This window comes from Nerophis ophidion, linkage group LG08 (assembly GCF_033978795.1).
Source record: "Nerophis ophidion isolate RoL-2023_Sa linkage group LG08, RoL_Noph_v1.0, whole genome shotgun sequence".
Lineage (NCBI taxonomy): Eukaryota > Metazoa > Chordata > Actinopteri > Syngnathiformes > Syngnathidae > Nerophis > Nerophis ophidion.
In genome coordinates, this window is record NC_084618.1 from 52348790 (window position 1) to 52367959 (window position 19170).

At 37.3% G+C, this 19170-nt stretch overlaps 1 protein-coding gene across 1 annotated transcript; it reads left to right on the forward strand.

Annotated features, from left to right (window-relative positions):
• The first annotated feature begins 1565 nt into the window (after nt 1-1565).
• On the forward strand, nt 1566-17986 carry LOC133557918 (5'(3')-deoxyribonucleotidase, mitochondrial-like). Its single transcript, XM_061908875.1, has 5 exons — nt 1566-2262; nt 6132-6232; nt 13951-14011; nt 14102-14216; nt 16900-17986. Exons 1-5 carry the CDS (start codon nt 2014-2016, stop codon nt 17037-17039), a joined length of 666 nt encoding a protein of 221 aa, XP_061764859.1. The 5' UTR covers nt 1566-2013; the 3' UTR covers nt 17040-17986.
• The last annotated feature ends 1184 nt before the right edge of the window (nt 17987-19170 follow it).

The window sequence follows — 19170 nt, forward strand, 5'->3', positions numbered from 1 at the left end:
TGAGAATGAAGAGCATAGAAGAAAAGGTCATTTCAAACAGTATTCAAGGACAACTTTAAAACAAATGTGTATATCAGTGGTGGGGGTTAAACTATGGAATTCGTTTTACAATGAGATAAAAGATTGTAGAAATATATTCCAATTGAAAAGAATATATAAAGCCAGAACAATAATATCATATGGACAGCCGTGAGTGTTTACATTTGGCTTTATATTTATCATTTTACTTATTTTTTGGCTGGTTTTGTATTTGTTTTGTATCATCTCGTGAGGTGTATATTATTTTTTGTTCGTTTTGTACTTCATTACGTTTTTGCACTTGTTGAGGTTTTTTTGTGTTTTTTGTCTTTTTTCATTATATTTGGATGTATTTGTTTGGTTTGTAGGCTTGTGAATCTGGGCTATCCATTAACTACTTAAGGGGGCAGTAAATATAAGATTTTCTTCATCCTGTTCCTTCTCAAGCATAGGTGTGTAAATTTGTGTTTTGTTGTTAGAGTTTAATTGTCTATTATTCAAAAATGCACATCAATGAAGGAGATAAATAAAAAATGAATGAATGAAGGAATTAATGAACTTTTCATCTTGGATGACCCCATGAAATCTGATTTCAAACACCTTCTCAATTTAAATTACATTAATTAATTAAAGTACCAATGATTGTCACACACACACAAGGTGTGGTAAAATGTGTCCTCTGCATTTGACCCATCCCCTTTTTCACCCTGTGGGAGGTGAGGGGAGCAGTGAGCAGCAGCGGTGCCGCGCCCGGGAATGACTCGGCCGGGGTTTAAACTCACAACCTACCGATCTCAGAGCGGGCGCTCTAACCACTAGGCCACTATAGCGGTTATTCACACTGTTTACGGATACATTAACTTCTACCTTTCATTTATTCAAAAATACCATCAACATACTCAGTGGCCTAGTGATCAGAGTGGCCGCCCTGAGATCGGTAGGTCTTGAGTTCAAACCCTGGCCGAGTCATACCAAAGACTATAAAAATGTGACCCATTACCTCCCTGCTTGGCACTCAGCATCAAGGGTTGGAATTGAGGGTTAAATCACCAAAAATGATTCCCGGGGGCGGCACTGCAGCTGCCCACTGCTCCCCTCACCTCCCAGGGGGTGAACAAGGGGATGGGTCAAATGCGCAGGACAACTTTCACCACACCTAGTGTGTGTGTGTGACAATCATTGGTACTTTGACTTTAATTTAATTTAGTATTTTCCAAATTTAAAGATTCTTTATTTACATTAAACCACAATTTTAGTTCAACCATTCCCTCTTCAATGTTATCAGCTAAGATGTTCAAGTCATCTCCTGAGCAGTATAAATAATAAGGAAACACATGCAAACACGACTGTCTCTCATTCCAATCACTTGATGTATGCCACAAAAGCCCTCCTGTGTGTATAAACAACATATAAACACTTAAACACACACACACACCGATATTTATTTAAAATAAACACAGATTAAAGATATCGATCTAACCATACTAGTATCGATCTAAAACTGATATTACCTTTGGTATGTATCGATATTGGGATCGATCCGCCCATCCTTACTGTACAGTGTGTTCCTCCTAGTTGAGCTGAGCTAAGGTGTTTATATTTGGCACCGCAGTAGTGTAGTATTCTGCTACTGTGGCCTTTCCATTTGGCACCTCAAACAAGCATTTTCTAAAAGGTTGCCAGAATTACAAAGTCGTTTAAAAAAACAATACACGCCAACAAATGGCTGAAACACACTCCAAAACATCCAATTTTCCCGTCACATTTGACCTTTTCGCTGCAATACCCTCAGTTAGCGCTTAGCTAGCAACTAGCTCTCAAGCTAACGTCAAGTTAGCGTTGGAGCCGTGCGAGTGACAACGTTCACAGTGACACACAACGTCAACAGGAGACGTGTAACGCGCAAAGAATAATAATAAACAAACAAACACTTTTAGCCTTCCATGCGGACTTTTTCTTGGAGAGAATTGACCGGTTGTGCTCGAGTCCACCAGCATGTTGCCGCCGAGCACACGCCGCCTGCTGCTGGGGAGAGGACTCGCGTTACTCCATGACTCCTTCCACTCGCCTACTGGTAAGAGACTGCGGGTGTTGGTTGACATGGACGGCGTCCTGGCCGACTTTGAGGGCGGGTTCTTGAGTAAATACCGGGCGAGGTATCCGGATGAGCCCTACATCTCCCTGGAGGACAGGAGAGGGTTCTGGGTGTCCACCCAGTATGGAAGACTCAGGAGTGATCTTTCTGTGAGTATTCTAGTACGTTAATGAATGTATCTGTTGGTATTTAAAACAATGTCTGCACATGGACACTACTCAGAAAGTTACCTTTTTTGATGACATTTCAGGATATTGCTAAAAAGCTAATTTTTGACATACACTAAAATGTCAAAAGTGTTTGCCCACATGCCTTGACTCACATATGAACTTGAAGTGCCATCCCATTCCTAACCCATCCATCCTTCCATCCATCCATCCATCCATCCATCTTCTTCCGCTTATCCGAGGTCGGGTCGCAGCCTAAGAAGGGAAGCCCAGACTTCCCTCTCCCCAGCCACTTTGTCCAGCTCTTCCCGGGGGATCCCGAGGCGTTCCCAGGCCAGCCAGGAGACATAGTCTTCTCAACGTGTCCTGGGTCTTCCCCGTGGCCTCCTACCGGTTGGACGTGCCCTAAACACCTCCCTAGGGAGGCACTTGGGTGGCATCCTGACCAGATGCCCGAGCCACCTCATCTGGCTCCTCTTGATGTGGAGGAGCAGCGGCTTTACTTTGAGCTCCTCCCGGATGGCAGAGCTTCTGACCCTATCTCTAAGGGAGAGCCCCGCCACCCGGCGGAGGAAACTCATTTCGGCCGCTTGTACCCGTGATCTTATCCTTTCGGTCATGACCCAAAGCTCATGACCATAGGTGAGGATGGGAACGTAGATCGACCAGTAAATTGAGAGCTTTGCCTTCCGGCTCAGCTCCTTCTTCACCCCAACGGATCGGTACAATATCCGCATTACTGAAGACGCCGCACCGATCTGTCGATCTCACGATGTACTCTTCCCCCACTCATGAACAAGACGTCTTTCCTAGGTACTTGAACTCCTCCACTTGGGGCAGGGTCTCCTACCCAAACCGTAGGGTTCAAAATGATGTCGGTCCACCTTTTGCAGCTATTACAGCTTCAACACTTTTAGGAAGGCTACCCACAAGGTTGCGTAGTGTGTTTATAGGAATTTTTAACCATTCTTCCAAAAGCGCATTGGTGAGGTCCCATACTGATGTTTGGTCGAGAAGGCCTGGCTCTCAGTCTATGTTCTAATTACCGTATTTCCTTGAATTGCCACCGGGGCGTTAATTTAAAACCTCTTCTCACTCCTGCACTTACCAAAGGCATGCGGTAAAAGTAAGCATGCGCTAAATATTTTAAGACCTCTTCTCACTCCGGCATTTACCAAAGGTATGCAGTAAAACTTTGAGTGTGATGTAAGCTTGGACCTTAAATCCTACTGAATAGCTCTTAATTTTCTTCCTTTTATGCAATTTCAAATTACCGGTATTGAAATCAGCCTCCTCCATTTTGAAAATGATTACAGGGGAAGTGTCACTCGTGACGTCACGAGTTTGACCAGGCGGTACTACTAAGCATGCGCTAATTATTTTGGGAAGCGAGTTTGACCCGGCAGTAACTCAAGGCAGGCGCATACTTTATGCCCTGCGGCAATTCGAGGAAATACGGTAATCCCAAAGGTGTTCTATCGCAGTGGTTCTCAACTTTTTTTCAGTGATGTACCCCCTGTGAACTTTTTTTTAATTCAAGTACCCCCTAATCAGAGCAAAGCATTTTTGGTTGAAAAAAAGACATAAGGAAGTAAAATACAGCACTATGTCATTAGTTTCTGACTTATTAAATTGTATAACAGTGCAAAATATTGCTCATTTGTAGTTGTCTTTCTTGAACTATTTGGAAAAAAAGATATAGAAATGACTAAAAACTTGTTGAAAAATAAACAAGTGATTCAATTATAAATAAAGATTTCGACACATAGAAGTAAGGATCAACTTAAAGTGCCCTCTCTGGGGATTGTAAGAGAGATCCATCTGGATTCATGAACTTAATTCTAAGCATTTCTTCACAAAAAACGAAATCTTTAACATCAATATTTATGGAACATGTCCATAAAAAATCTAGCTGTCAACACTGAATATAGCATTGTTGCATTTATTTTCACAGTTTATGAACTTACATTCATATTTTGTTGAAGTATTATTCAAAAAATATATTTATGAAAGATTTGTGAATTGTTGCAATTTTTAGAATATTTAAAAAAAATCTCACGTACCCCTTGGCATACCTTCAAGTACCCCCAGGGGTACACGTACCCCCATCTGAGAACCACTGTTCTATCGGGTTATGGTCAGGACTTTGTGGAGGCCAGTCAAGTTCATCCACACCAGACTCTGTCGTCCATGTATTTGTGGACCTTGCTTTGTACACTGGTGCACAGTCATGTTGGAAGAGGAAGAGGCCCGCTTCCAAACTGTTTCCACAAGGTTGGGAGCATGGAATCGTCCAAAATGTTGTGGTATCCAGGAGCATTCAAAGTTCCTTACACTGGAACTGAGGGGCCAAGCCCAACTCCTAAAAAAAAAAAAACACACCAATATTCCTCCAAGTGATTTGGACACCTGATTCTGATCATTTGGATGGGTGGCCAAATACTTTTGGCAATATAGTGTGTGGATGTATATACAGCAATACCTCAATTTACGAGCTTAATTGGTTCTTTGGTGTAAGTCTAAACACTCGTAGCGCAAATTAATGTCTTCCACTGAAATAAATTGAAATCAATTTAATTTGTGCTTGACGCCCCCGCCCCACCCATGCACCCCTCCAACACAGCATAGTTGTAACATGCTTTAAAAAACAAAAAACAAACTTTTAACTAAGATATGTTGTATGTATTATATCTGTTTACTTACAATGGTATTTTATCAATTTATTATGTATTTATTGACAGTTCTGTTACAGAGAACAAATAAATGGGATAAAATGGCTATGGTATGAAAAGGGGTAGAATTAATTAAGCTTCTTCCTACTCCTTTTTGGACGGGCTGTAATGAAACAACTGTAAATATGTGATGCATTACAATGTATCGTATGCATGTTTGAAATAAACTGAAACTGAACTGAACTGAACTAACAACTACAGCTAGTTTAGGAATTAATTAATAAATATGTCCTGTCCAGCCACTCAAACAAATCATATTGTTGATGTAGATGCCCATATTTGCTGTACAGATTTACTTTTAAAAAGAGAAGTGTGGGGTATTTCTATTTTTGCCTTAATTGTATTTGACTTTATTAAATGTTTGGGTATATTTAGGACTGGAGCAGGAGGGGATATAAATAAGAGAAAAAAGAACACTGTGGGAAAAATTGTGGAGACAGCACAGTGAGAAAAACAAAAACAACAGCACTACATTAACAAATATGATTTTTACAAATATGATACCAGAAATTTTTAAGAAAAGCAAATAAGTAAAGTAGATAAAGTTATTAACATATTGACATTATTGCACTACAACTGAAACAATGATTATACTGTACCAAAATAAATAACAATGTTGATTATGGATAATAAAATGTACATTTATTATCAACATTATGATCGTTTCAAACGCAACAACACACAAATGTAATTAATTATTGGATTACTAAAGAAAGGAGAAAAAGAGTGGGTCATACATTGGAATGGGCTATATTAACCTTTTACATTGTTATGGTAAATATAGATTACGCTTTAATCTTTCTGACTAAATATATTCAATCTTTCAATTTTGACAGAAAAATTGCATGTACTTGTAAAAAAAAAATGCATAGGCAATTATCTTGTATTAATATCATGAGGCCATTATACATTAAAATGAATAAGATTCAAATATATTCACTATCACACAAGCCCTTTGAGGGCAGCCATAACTGCCATGTATCCCTCAATAAAAACAAGTGTTACGCACCAGGTTTAACTGTATCACCTCACCTTTGGAATGTTTCATAATAAGCACATAGTTGTCTGCATGTGCTGTGTGTGTCCCTTTTGATCATAACATGTTTTTTTTATCTCCAGGAGAAAGCTATCAGTATATGGGAGTCCAAGGACTTTTTCATAGACCTGGAGCCCCTCCCAGGCAGCGTTGAAGCACTGAAGCAGATGTCCAACATGGACAAGTAGGTTGAACACAAGCATCCTCACTTGTATATGCATTAGGGCTGTCAAAGGTAACACAAAATTAACGAGTTAACTATAATATCCTTTAATGGGTCTAATTTTCTTGACGTATAATTAACGTGCACACGTCATGTCTGACCCTCAGTCCACGCAGTAGGGTGGGAAAATATAGTTGCGTTCAGTTACTAGATAGATAGATAGATAGATAGATAGATAGATAGATAGATAGATAGATAGGTGGATGGATGGATGGATGGATGGATGGATGGATGGATGGATGGATGGATGGATGGATGGATGGATGGATGGATGGATGGATGGATGGATAGATAGATAGATAGATAGATAGATAGATAGATAGATAGATAGATAGATAGATAGATAGATAGATAGATAGATAGATAGATAGATAGATAGATAGATAGATAGATAGATAGATAGATAGATAGATAGATAGATAGATAGATAGATAGATAGATAGATAGATAGATAGATAGATAGATGGATGGATGGATGGTACTTTATTGATTCCTTCAGGAGAGTTACAATTAAAATTCCAGCAGCAGTGTACAGAGTTGAGATCAATTAAACAGTAACAACTAAATAATGGGGGGATAAATGGAAACAAAATAGAAAAAAATTACAATAAGAATAAAAATAAAAAAGCATCAATGAGAATAAAAATATAACAGTAAAATAAGAATATAAGAAGCAAAACTAGGCAGTAGTGACCATGCTATGAAATACTGAGTATGTATGAAATACATGAAATGAGATACTGATGAGCCACAAAATGGGAAAAAAATAGCATGTACAAATGGAGAAAGAAAAGTGTACATTATGGAAAGCCCAGGTCCAAAGCCCTGGCAAGTCATTCTCCTGACACGACAAGACTATTTTCATTCAACATCGCCATGAGCTGTCATCACTGCAGCAAATGCTTTCTGGAGAAGTGGAGCTTCACTTCTATGTTTATATTATACTTTTGTGCATTTATAACATAAAATGTGGATTGTTACTGTAACTGTTTGGTAAAATGGGATACAAAGCTGAGCAGAAATGAAGGCCGGTAAGCAGAAAGTCGAAAGTAATTTTCTTATTGCCAACATTCAAGTCTGTCTTAAAAACATTCCAAGACACCTCTTCTAAACCAATCATGCATTTATGACTTCAAAATATTAGTTGTACAAGTCCAACTACACAAACCAAAATGAAAAATGTCTTACATTACAGTAACGCTTTGTCAAATATGTTTTGTAATATAATCTGTGATACTTCTACCTAAATAAATGCAAAAACATCAATTGAGAAATATGGGAGGGAAATATTCTGGCAGGCTGGAATATTGTGTATATTCTTTGATTGTCCTCAATTACAGACTGTTTAGCTGGTTGAATATTTCACTTTATTAATAAGTATATAATTACCATTAACATTTAGAACACGTAATGTACAGAAAATGAGAAGCATTTATTCAGTTAAAAATGTTAGAGATTACATTACGAAACATCTTTACAATCAAGCCATGATTCTAACAATTCACATTTTGTGTTATATATATATATATATATGCAACTTGTATCTAAACATGGTGTAGCTCCTCTCTTCTGAATGCAATTGCTCCTACAGCAGGAATTTAATTTCTGCCTGGGATACATCAACGCACTGCAGATAATTATCTTTATGGCCATTAAAAGTATGTTTATTTCCATTTTGTTTTGCGTTGTTAACATTAAATAAATATGTAATTAAAGCAAACAAAAAAAATATTAAAAAACTTGACAATTATCTGTCTATGACATAGGGCTGGGCGATATTGCCTTTTTTTAATACCGCGATATTTTTAGGCCATATCGCGATATACAATATATATTACGATATTTTGCCTTAGCCTTGAATGAACACTTGATGCATATAATCACAGCAGTATGACGATTCTATGTGTCTACATTAAACATTCTTGTTCATGCTGCACTAACATATGCTACTTTTAAACTTTTATGCAGAGAAGGAAATCACAACTAAGTCAATTTACTAAAACTGTATTTATTAAAGTTATTAGCAGGTGACTTTTGAAATTATGCTACATATTAGCAGTAATGCTACTTTTGGTAGCAACGCTTGTGCCCCACACATGACAAATTAAAGTTGTCTATTCGACATTGTGGCGATCCTTGTCCTGGACCCTCCGTTCCCTACCCGGAAACACCACGCCTGGTTCAGGGTTTACACACTTTTATTTGTCACAAATGTCTCTTTCCAGCTTTTCAGCTCTGAATGACATGTTTTGATTGTGCTCTCCTCCGTCTGGCTCTCACTCCTCACTCGCCCGCCACCTCATGGTTTCCAACGCTGCTGATAAAGAAAACAGGTGATTAGATAACTCGTCCCAGCTGAGGTGTCTGCTCACCTGATTGCTGCTTCACGACCGGCTGCCGCACATGCTCCGCCCGCAGGGGACGCGTAGGACACGCCCCTCTCCACAGACATATTCCCGCTTGAAGCCGAACCACCGCCAGACAATGGGCCCCGTGCTGTTTTTCTTGGGAATTAATTCTTCCTTCATTTGTTACGAGATTCACACTTTCTTTCTCCACAACAACCCATTAGCATCACAGCTAACGTTAGCCATGCCGCTACCTCACCGCCGGGCGAGGGCGTGTACGTATGACGTGACAGTAAGTGACGTATGAATGTGCGCCTGCCTGTCTGTGAGGAGACACAGGAAAGAGCGAGGAGAGTGTAATGCCCACAGCTGCGTGAGAACATCTACTCGAATATTACGATATAGTCATTTTCTATATCGCACAGAGACAAACCCGCAATATATATCGTATATCGCCCAGCCCTACTATGGTACACTTATTAATGATGAAAAATTATATCTATCTGCGATTATTGCGATTAATTTAAAGTTAGCTGTAAGTCATTGCGATTAATCGCGATTAAATAATGTAATCGTTTGACAGCCCAAATATGCTTACAAAGTTCATAATCCATAAGTGCTGTTTTGGTTTGTTTATTGGTAAGTTAGTAGTGGCTGATACTGGTCCTTTTTTACACAGCCTGTCAAAGCTCTGCTTTTTTACTTTTTATTTGCTCTAGTGTAAAGTTTGCATACATGGTGTTCCACAGTCACATTTATAACCTACTTTCTATGTGTGCGGACTGTGGAGGTGACCTCTCAGATTGAAACCCTTCACACCCTACCCGCTCCAAAAACATAAGAAATATATTTTTTTAAATGTTAAATATACTGTATATCGTAAATATTATTTTGACAACACACTGTCAAAAACAAAATCCATAAACATTACATAGAATCACTGGTCACAACTTTAGGTGCACCTGCCCAATTAAAGATCAATATATTGATGTCACTTCACATTGCATGTCAGTGTTATTGTGCGCATGCCACAATAAAATGAGATAATATTTTATCCTGCTTATCTTTTGCTTCCTCAAACAAAGTGATAATGTTGCAATTTTTCATCACGATTATTGTGACTAAAATTATCACGGTTATCATTATTATCACATTATTTTTAAATGTGCTCAAAACATTTTCAAAGTACTTGCACTGAAATCTTTTAACCAAGTTGTATTTAAAAAACACAAACAACACATCCAAAATGATTTTCTTTGTAAAAAAAAAAAAAAAAAAAAAAAACTGTAGGTAAAAACACTGTTTGATGGACCTCAAGTAAAAATTGATTCTGCATATGAAAAGAACACACAGTAATATGGTAAAAAAAAAAAAGATAACATCAATAAATAAAATAAATGAAAAAATTATGCAAGATAGCACTTTATGGACATGAGTGATACAAAAATAAAAACAAAGGTAAGAATTTTGAAAGATGGCACTTGATGGCATTAAGATAACTGAAATTTTTGTTTATAGAGATAAAAATAGTGTTCATGTATAGGATTTAGTCATATACATTGGGCTACACGACTATTGCCAAAATAATAATTATGATTATTTTTTATCAATATTAAAATCACAATTAATAATTATGTTAGGTAAAACAGAGTTGGGGTGGGGTGTGAATTTGTAATGTCTAATAAAAATGCTGTAGATAAACGTTATCCATATATTTAAAGACAAATATTTGTTTTTTCTGTTCATTAATATCAACGTGTCATCTCTTTCTCATTACATGATGCCTTTATCTCTATTTTATAGAGGGATATTTTTTAAGTTATGTACATGTATTAATGTCCTGTATGTACATGCTGTATCAGGACATTTGGAGCAGAAATATGTTGTATAGAAATTAACTGTACACAATAAAACATTACCAAAATGGTACGTCACATGAATGTTTTTTGAAAGTAATAACTTTAAAATGAAAAAACCCATAAGTGATGTAAAAAACATAAAAATACGTCCGTCAATCTGTGATTTCACAAATGGCCCATTGTTAAAAAAAGACTCCAGGCATCTGAATCAAAAAGCATATACTTTATAATTTGACATTCAGGCATTGCTTTACAAGAGTATCCAACATTGTTACATTTATACTTTAGAAAAGAGGAAAATCGTCATAGGTTCTCCAGGCAATTGTCTGCTGGGGTCGAGGTCAGCACAGCTGGAGGCAGAAACAGACCTAGCAAAGCAACAAAGAGAGCCGACTCCAACATAGGCTGCGCTCTATCTCTCAACCAATTTCCGGTCTGCACAGATAGGCGAGAATCCGCTTATGGATACTGAATTGTCCAATCCATGCTCACTCTGCCAGGGCTCCGTGAAGCTCCTCCATCCTGATGCTCAATGCCAGCTATGCGGCACCGTCTCTTTTTCGCATCTACTTTGCCCTCTTCACGTGAAGAGCAGACAGCCAGCAGCTGCTCTCTGGTGCAAACATGGCCATGGTCAAAAGACTGCCAGAAGGAGAGCGAAAAGTCCAAGTAAACGCTCCAAAAGGTCGCAAGGAAGTCACAAACGTGTCACCCCTTGTTGCAAGGTCCCAAAAGGGCTCAAACCAAAAGGCAAAAAAAAAGAAATGGAAACTAGGGAAACCGTGATTTGAGATTTTCATATCATTATACAAACTACGTTTCCATATGAGTTGGGAAATTGTGCTAGAAGTAAATATAAACAAAATACAATGATTTGCCAATCCCTCTCAACCCATATTCAATTGAATGCACTACAAAGACAAGATATTTGATGTTCAAACTCATAAACTTTATTTTTTTTTTTGCAAATAATAATTAACTTAGAATTTCATGGTTGGAATACATGCCAAAGTAGTTGGGAAAGGGCATGTTCACCACTGTGTTACATCATATTTTCTTTTAACAACACTCAACAAACAATTGGGAACTGAGGAAACCATTTGTTGAAGCTTTGAAAGTGGAATTATTTACCATTCTTGCTTGATGTACAGCTTAAGTTGTTCAACAGTCCGGGGTCTTGTTGTCGTATTTTACGCTACATAATGCGCCACACATTTTCAATGGGAGACATGTCTTGACTGCAGGCGGGCCAGGAAAGTACCCGCACTCTTTTACTACGAAGCCACGCTGTTTTAACATGTGGCTTGGCATTGTTTTGCTGAAATACGCATGGACGTACTTGATAATGTTGCTTGGATCACAACATATGTTGCTCCAAAACCTGTATGGACCATTCAGCATTAATGGTGCCCTCACAGATGTGTAAGTTACCCATGCCTTGGGCACTAATACACCTCCATACCATCACAGATGCTGGCTTTTGAACTTAGCGCCTAAAACAATTCGGATGGTTATTTTCCTCTTTTTTCCGGAGGACACCACTTCCACAGTTTCCAAATATAATTTGAAATGTGGACTCGTCAGACCACAGAACACTTTTCCACTTTGCATCAGTCCCTCTTAGATGAGCTCCAGCCCAGCGAAGCCAGCGGCGTTCCTTGGTGTTGTTGATAAATGGCTTTCGCTTTACATAGTAGAGTTTTAACTGGCACTTACAGATGTAGTGACCAACTGTAGTTACTGACAGTGGTTTTATGAAGTTTTCCTGAGCTGATGTGATATCCATTTACACACTGATGTCGGTTTTTGAGAAATCAAAGGTCCGTAATATCATCGCTTACGTGCAGTGATTTCTCCAGATTCTCTGAACCTTTCAATGATTTTACGGACCGTAGATGGTAGGGCTGCGAATCTTTGGGTGTCTCACAATTCGATTCAATATCGATTCTTGGGGTTGGGATTTGATTATAAATCAATTGTTCGATTCAAAGCGATTCTCGATTCAAAAACAATATTTTTCCGATTCAAAATGATTCTGTATTCATTCAATACATAGGATTTCAGCAGGATCTACCCCAGTCTGCTGACATGCTAGCAGAGTAGTAGATTTAAAAAAAAAAAAGCTTTTACATTTGTAAAGGGCAATGTTTTATCAACTGATTGCAATAATTAAAATTTGTTTCAACCATTAAACAAACCAAAAACATTACTTATTTTATCTTTGTGATAACATTGGACACAGTGTGTTGTCAAGTTTATGTGATGCGATGCAAGTGTAAGCCACTGTGACACTGTTGTTCTTTTTTTATTTTTATAAATGTCCAATGATAATATAAATTAGGGATTTTTAATCAGTGCTATGCTGAAATTATAACTAATATTGATACTGTTGTTGATAATATTCATTTTTGTTTTACTACTTTTGGTTTGTACTGTGTCGTGTTTGTGTCTCCTTTCAATTTCTCTGTTTATTGCCGTTCTGAGTGTTGCTGGGTCCGGTTTGGTTTTGGAATTAGATTGCATTGTTATGGTATTGCTGTGTATTGTTTTGTTGGATTGATTAAAAAAAAAAAAATAAATTAAATAAAAAATAAAAATCAATTTTTTTTTAAATGAGAATCGATTCTGAATCGCACAACGTGAGAATCGGGATTCTTATTCAAATCGATTTTTTCCCACACCCCTAGTAGATGGTAAAATCCCTAAATTCCTTGCAATAGCTCGTTGAGAAATGTTGTTCTAAAACTGTTTGACAATTTGCTTACAAATTGGTGACCCTCGCCCCATCCTTGTTTGTGAATGACTTAGCATTTCATAGAAGCTGTTTTTATACCCAATCATGGCACCCACCTGTTCCCAATTAGCCTGCACACCTGTGGGATGTTCCAAATAAGTGTTTGATGAGCATTCCTCAACTTTATCAGTATTTATTGACACCTTTCCCAACTTCTTTGTCACATGTTGCTGGCATCAAATTCTAAAGTTAATGATTATTTGCAAAAAAAAAAAATGTTTATCAGTTTTAACATCAAATATGTTGTCTTTGTAGCATATTCAACTGAATGTCGGTTGAAAATGATTTGCAAATCATTGTATTCCGTTTATATTTACATCTAACACAATTTCCCAACTCATATGGAAACGGGGTTTGTATATCTATATAAACTCTATTGTTGGATTTTTTCCACAACAGCTGAGTACCTACTAAATTACTAATATAACATTTTTGGTCAATAGCAGGATGCATATTCTAGCTGCCACCTGCGTGAGTAATGAATGTTTGAGATTATTTTTGGCAGAAAGGTTGTCACGAAATGGCCTCGTAACATTTACTTTGACATTTGTTGAGTCAAACTGCCCTATACTGTAAAGAACATTGCTATGGTACAGCAATCTAATCACTTGACATCACTAAAATGAGAAAATATAATTGTGTTTGTGTAATTTCCCCCTATTTTCTATTCCAACACAGTACAGACGTCTTTATCTGCACCAGCCCTATCAAGCGTTTCAAGCACTGCCCTTATGAAAAGGTACGTTCTCTTGCTCATCAGTGACATGTTCACTCTGGGAAGCATTACAGGTTGTCATTGTGGGTTTTTTTTTTCTTCCTTTTTTCCCAGTACGCGTGGGTTGAAAACCATTTGGGACATGAATTCCTGGAGCAGGTTATTCTGACCAGAGACAAGACGGTGGTCAGCGGAGACATCCTTATAGACGATAAACCTGACATTTTAGGTATGAATCTCGGTTTGGTTTCATCTATTTAGAGCCCAATTCTATTAAACCTTTAAAAGGCTCATTTCATATGGTGCAATAGGGCTGGGCGATATGGCCTTTTTTTAATATCTCAATATTTTTAGGTCATACCGCGATATACGATATAAATTATGATATTTTGCCTTGGCCTTGAATGAACACTTGATGCATATAATCACAGCGGTATGATGATTCCATGTGTCTACATTAAAACATTCTTCTTCATACTGCATTCATATATACTACTTTTAAACTTTCATGCAGAACTAAGTCAATTGACCAAAAGTGTATTTATTAGAGTTATTAAGCAATGGCACAAACATTCATGTCATTTCCAAAACAGAAAGTGCAAGATTGTCAGAGACATTTTAAGTGTCGAATAAAAATGAGCTGCATATAGGAAATCAAATAGTATTCCTCCTTCACTATGTTGTATGTTACTACGGACGTTATGAAAATATCTTCATTCTCGAGTGACTTTTCAAATCATGCTACATATTAACAGTAATGCTACTTTTTATAGCAATGCTTTTGCCCCACACTTGACAAATTACGGTTGTCTGTTTGACATATTCCCACTTGAAGCCGAACCACCGCCAGACTATGGACCCCTTGCTGTTTTTATTGTGAATTAAGTCTTCCTTCATTTGTTACCAGAGCCGCACTCTCTTTCTCTTGTATTAACACTCGTACGGCTACGTTAGCATCACAGCTAACGTTACCCAGTCTGCTACCTCTCTGCTGGACGAGGGCGTATACTTATGTGACGTATGACGTCACAGTATGTGACGTGTTTAAGTTTGTGTGTGATAAGGAGAGACAGGAAAAAGTGAGAAAATCCTGTAGTGTAATGCCCGCAGCTAAAAGCAACTGCGTGAGAATGTATACTCGAATATTACGATATAGTCATTTTCTATATCGCACAGAGACTAACCCGCGATATATCGCCCAGCCCTATGGCGCGACAAGGGATTAAACACTATTAAAGTGTAGTAGTATAATTAAACGCAGTTGACATATAGGTCTGCTATCTACTATTAAAATTACTATTTAAAATATACTACTTTAAAAACAACTTTATACTCGTACCACTAATCACAGTAATAATATAACATTCATGAAGTTTGGTTCTTTCATGAAATTGTTATGGGTCTACTGAAAATGTGACTAAATCTGCCTGGTCAAAAGTATACATACCTGGACAGCAATGTTAATATTTGGTTACATGTCACTTGGCAAGTTTCACTGAAATAAGGCGCTTTTGGCGCAACCCACAAGCTTCTGTCAAGCTTCTGGTTGAATTTTTAACCACTCCTCTTGCCAAAATTGATGCAGTTCAGCTAAATTTTCTCACGTGGTCTTGTTTCTTCAGCATTGTCAACACATTTAAGTCAGGACTTTAGGAAGGCCATTCTAAAACCTTAATTCTAGCCTGATTTAGCCATTCCTTTACCACTTATGACGTGTGTTTGGGGTCATTTTCCTGTTGGAACACCCAACTGCGCCCAAGACCCAACCTTCGGGCTGATGATTTTAGGTTGTCCTGAAGAATTTGGAGGTAATCCTCCTTTTTCATTGTCCCATTTAAAGGACCAGTTCCATTGGCAGCAAAACAGGCCCAGAGCAGAATACTACCACCACCATGCATGACGGTGGACACGGTGTTCCTGGGATTAAAGGCCTCACTTTTTCTCCTCAAATCACATTGCTGGGTATTGTGGCCAAACAGCTCAACTTTTGACATCACATGGACAAATATAAGACCTTCTGGAGGAAAGGTCTGTGGTCTTATTGCAGTAAAACATGCCAAGGGACATGTAACCAAATATTAACATTGCTGTATGTATACTTTTGACCCAACAGATTTGGTCACATTTTCAGTAGACCCTTAATAATTTCATAAAAGAACCAAACTTCAAGAATGTTATTTGTGACCAACAAGTATGTGCTCCAATCACTCTATCCCAAGAAAATAAGAGTTGTAGAACGTATTGGATACTCAAGACAGCCATGACATTATGTTCTTTACAAGTTTATGTAAACTTTTGATAACGACTGTATGCTCAAAACTTAGAGCATAACAAAAAGCGATTCAAAATCAATGTTTTTAATAGCATTGGATGCCAGTTCTGTGATAAACTACATTCATCCATAAAATATATTAACAGTTGTGAAGAATGTTTGTATTACTTAAAAGAAAAACTGGTTTTGTTTTAATAAATTCCTACCCAAACTTTTAACAAAGTTAAATATAATTAAGGCAATATTAGAAGTATAACACACTTCTTTTTTGTAAAATACATCTGTACAGCAGATATTTTCATTTACATGAACAATTTGATTTGCCCAACTGGCCGGACAGGAAAGAAAAAAAAAAAAGATTTTTGGATAGTTATAAATAAGAATTGTGATTCATTCAAAAATATTTTTTTTGACAGTCATACTTTATATGGAACCAAAACAAAATTATTATTTCATAAAATAATATTGTGTAACGCTTCATGGGTGTTTTTCTCTGATTCACCATCACCTCCTTAGACAGCTGTTACATGGTGTTACTGTCTGTCTACAACAACACTGTATGGGTTGTGCACCATGTGGACAAAGGCTGCTGCATGCTTCTTGTATATAATATTTCATATCAATCACATCTCTTGTTCAGGTGTGGAGCCCAAACCCACGTGGGATCACGTTTTGTTCACCGCCTGTCACAACAAGCACCTTTCTGTCAGTCCTCCGCAGAGGCGCCTTCAGTCGTGGTCTGATGACTGGCAGGCCATCTTGGAGGGCAAAAGGAAGTGACGTACGGCTTCAGTTAAAAGCTAAGGCATTCCAAATGCAATCAAGATCGCATCACCAGCTGTATTGCCTCTTATTCGGCTGCAGGTGCTCATAGGGGAAATCATTCACTGATCCAAAGAAACACTTGACGGTAAATCCAGAAGTCAAACAAACCACTCTAGTTGAGGTGTCTTAGCCTTGTTTGACCACAAGGAAGCGATGTGAGACTGAAGCATGTTTTGATCCCGAACAAAGTGCAGACTGAAATTAATGTTAGCTGTAAATGTGAAATGTATCCTCTCATTAGCACACGTTTCAACTGATTTTACCTTTTGTGCAGAGGTGCGTGAATGAGCCAACAAACACTTCCTCTCTTCACACTCGATTAGTCACCAATGGTTGCCTACCATTTACAGACCAAATACTGTATGTGCAATACTGGGCAATTAGATAACTAAAATTAGGTGTGATATAGTCAGTGTTCAAAGAGCTTTTTCTTTTTTTTTTTTTTTTAAAGAAAAAGAATACTTTTAGTGCTTATTTTTATCTTTGTTTTAAAATAATCTATGCATTTTACTTATTATGAAAAAGAAATATAACAAATATAATTGCATACACTAATGCACATGTTAATTTAGAATCAGCCAATGAAATTAGGCTGATTTTATTAAAGAAGATCATAGTTAAAAATGCGGTGATTTAATTAAAAAATATGTTTTTTGCTTGCAAAAAGTATTTTGCAGTTTTTGCTCCTATGTACTTTTTACACGAACACTCACAACTCCTTGTTTTTTTTGTTGAGTTTACTTACATCATTTTTTTAATTGTATGTAGAAAAATAAGTACTGTAAGATGACACCCATTACAAGAACTGTGTTCTCAAAATGCCACCTAGTAATTGTTTGCATAACAACGATTTACAATGGATCGATAAAGTACCTTCACAAAATAAATGTCTGTGGTGTACACTTTTGGCCATTCTGTGGTTTAGTTTGTCTAGATTCCTGTCCTAAATAGAACATGTACTCAAATGCCAAATCAATTTTGACAATTACATAATTTCCATCCATCCATTTTCTACCGCTTATTCTCTTTCAGGGTCGCGGGGGGCGCTAGCGCCTATCCCAGCTACAATCGGGCGCAGGGCAGGGTACACCCTGGACAAGTCGCCACCTCATCGCAGGGCCAACACAGATAGACAGACAACATTCACACACTAGGGCCAATTTAGTGTTGCCAATTAACCTATCACCAGGTGCATGTCTTTGGAAGTGGGAGGAAGCCGGAGTACCCGGAGGGAACCCACGCATTCACGGGGAGAACATAATTTGAAAGAGCAATATTAAAAAAAAGAATACATGTGCATCTCAGAAAAAAAAAGAATATTGTGAAATATTAAATGTTTTTCACTAAAATATTAGAATGATCGAAGACACTGCAATCATTAACTTATTGAGAAATTCGGAAATTTAAAAAAAGATTACATATCTACTGGTATGTTATCTCAAAGTTTTCACTCTTGAATTTGATCTAGTAAAAATGAATTTTGATACATGCGTTCTTTTATATATATTATGTAGTTACTATATTATTATATGTTATGCCTATTGCTAATTGTTAAGCATTTCTATTTAATTTTCCTATACAATAATAACATTGGGGCAAAAACTGTTATCTTTTGACGTTAGTTTTCCAAAACGTTTTAGCAATGTTTTTTTTCATGAAATATTTCTTTAAACATTTAAAAAAATGTTATACATTAATTACATTTTTTTCTGATTCATTCCAAACCCTAACTTTCACATAGCCAGACATCATAAAAAAACACCACAAGGTCTCTGAATGTATATAAATATGTCTGTATGCAGATTGTAGATTCTTTGTTAGAGTGCATAATATATTCGTAAAATTGCACATTGATTGTACAGCTGCTTCTGAAGGAACCATGGTGTTACCATACTTTGAAGAAAAGTCTTTCTAAGAAATGTGTTGCTTTCATCCCTACAATATTTAACTTGCATTAAGCGGACGGACATGGTGTCATTATTATTGGTCACATCATGTCCACTCCTTGCGCCTTTGGATCATTGTTACCAGCCTTCTAAAAAACAAAAACAAAAAAAAACACTTATCCTAGAAAGACCTGTGTGCA

Excerpts from the sequence above, each read along its gene's own strand:
- LOC133557918 (XM_061908875.1), top strand. The coding sequence starts at position 2,014 with ATGTTGCCGCCGAGCACACGCCGCCTGCTGCTGGGGAGAGGACTCGCG. Across the intron at positions 2,263-6,131 it reads GACTCAGGAGTGATCTTTCT|GAGAAAGCTATCAGTATATG; the intron begins GTGAGTATTCTA and ends TTTTATCTCCAG. Across the intron at positions 14,012-14,101 it reads AGCACTGCCCTTATGAAAAG|TACGCGTGGGTTGAAAACCA; the intron begins GTACGTTCTCTT and ends CTTTTTTCCCAG.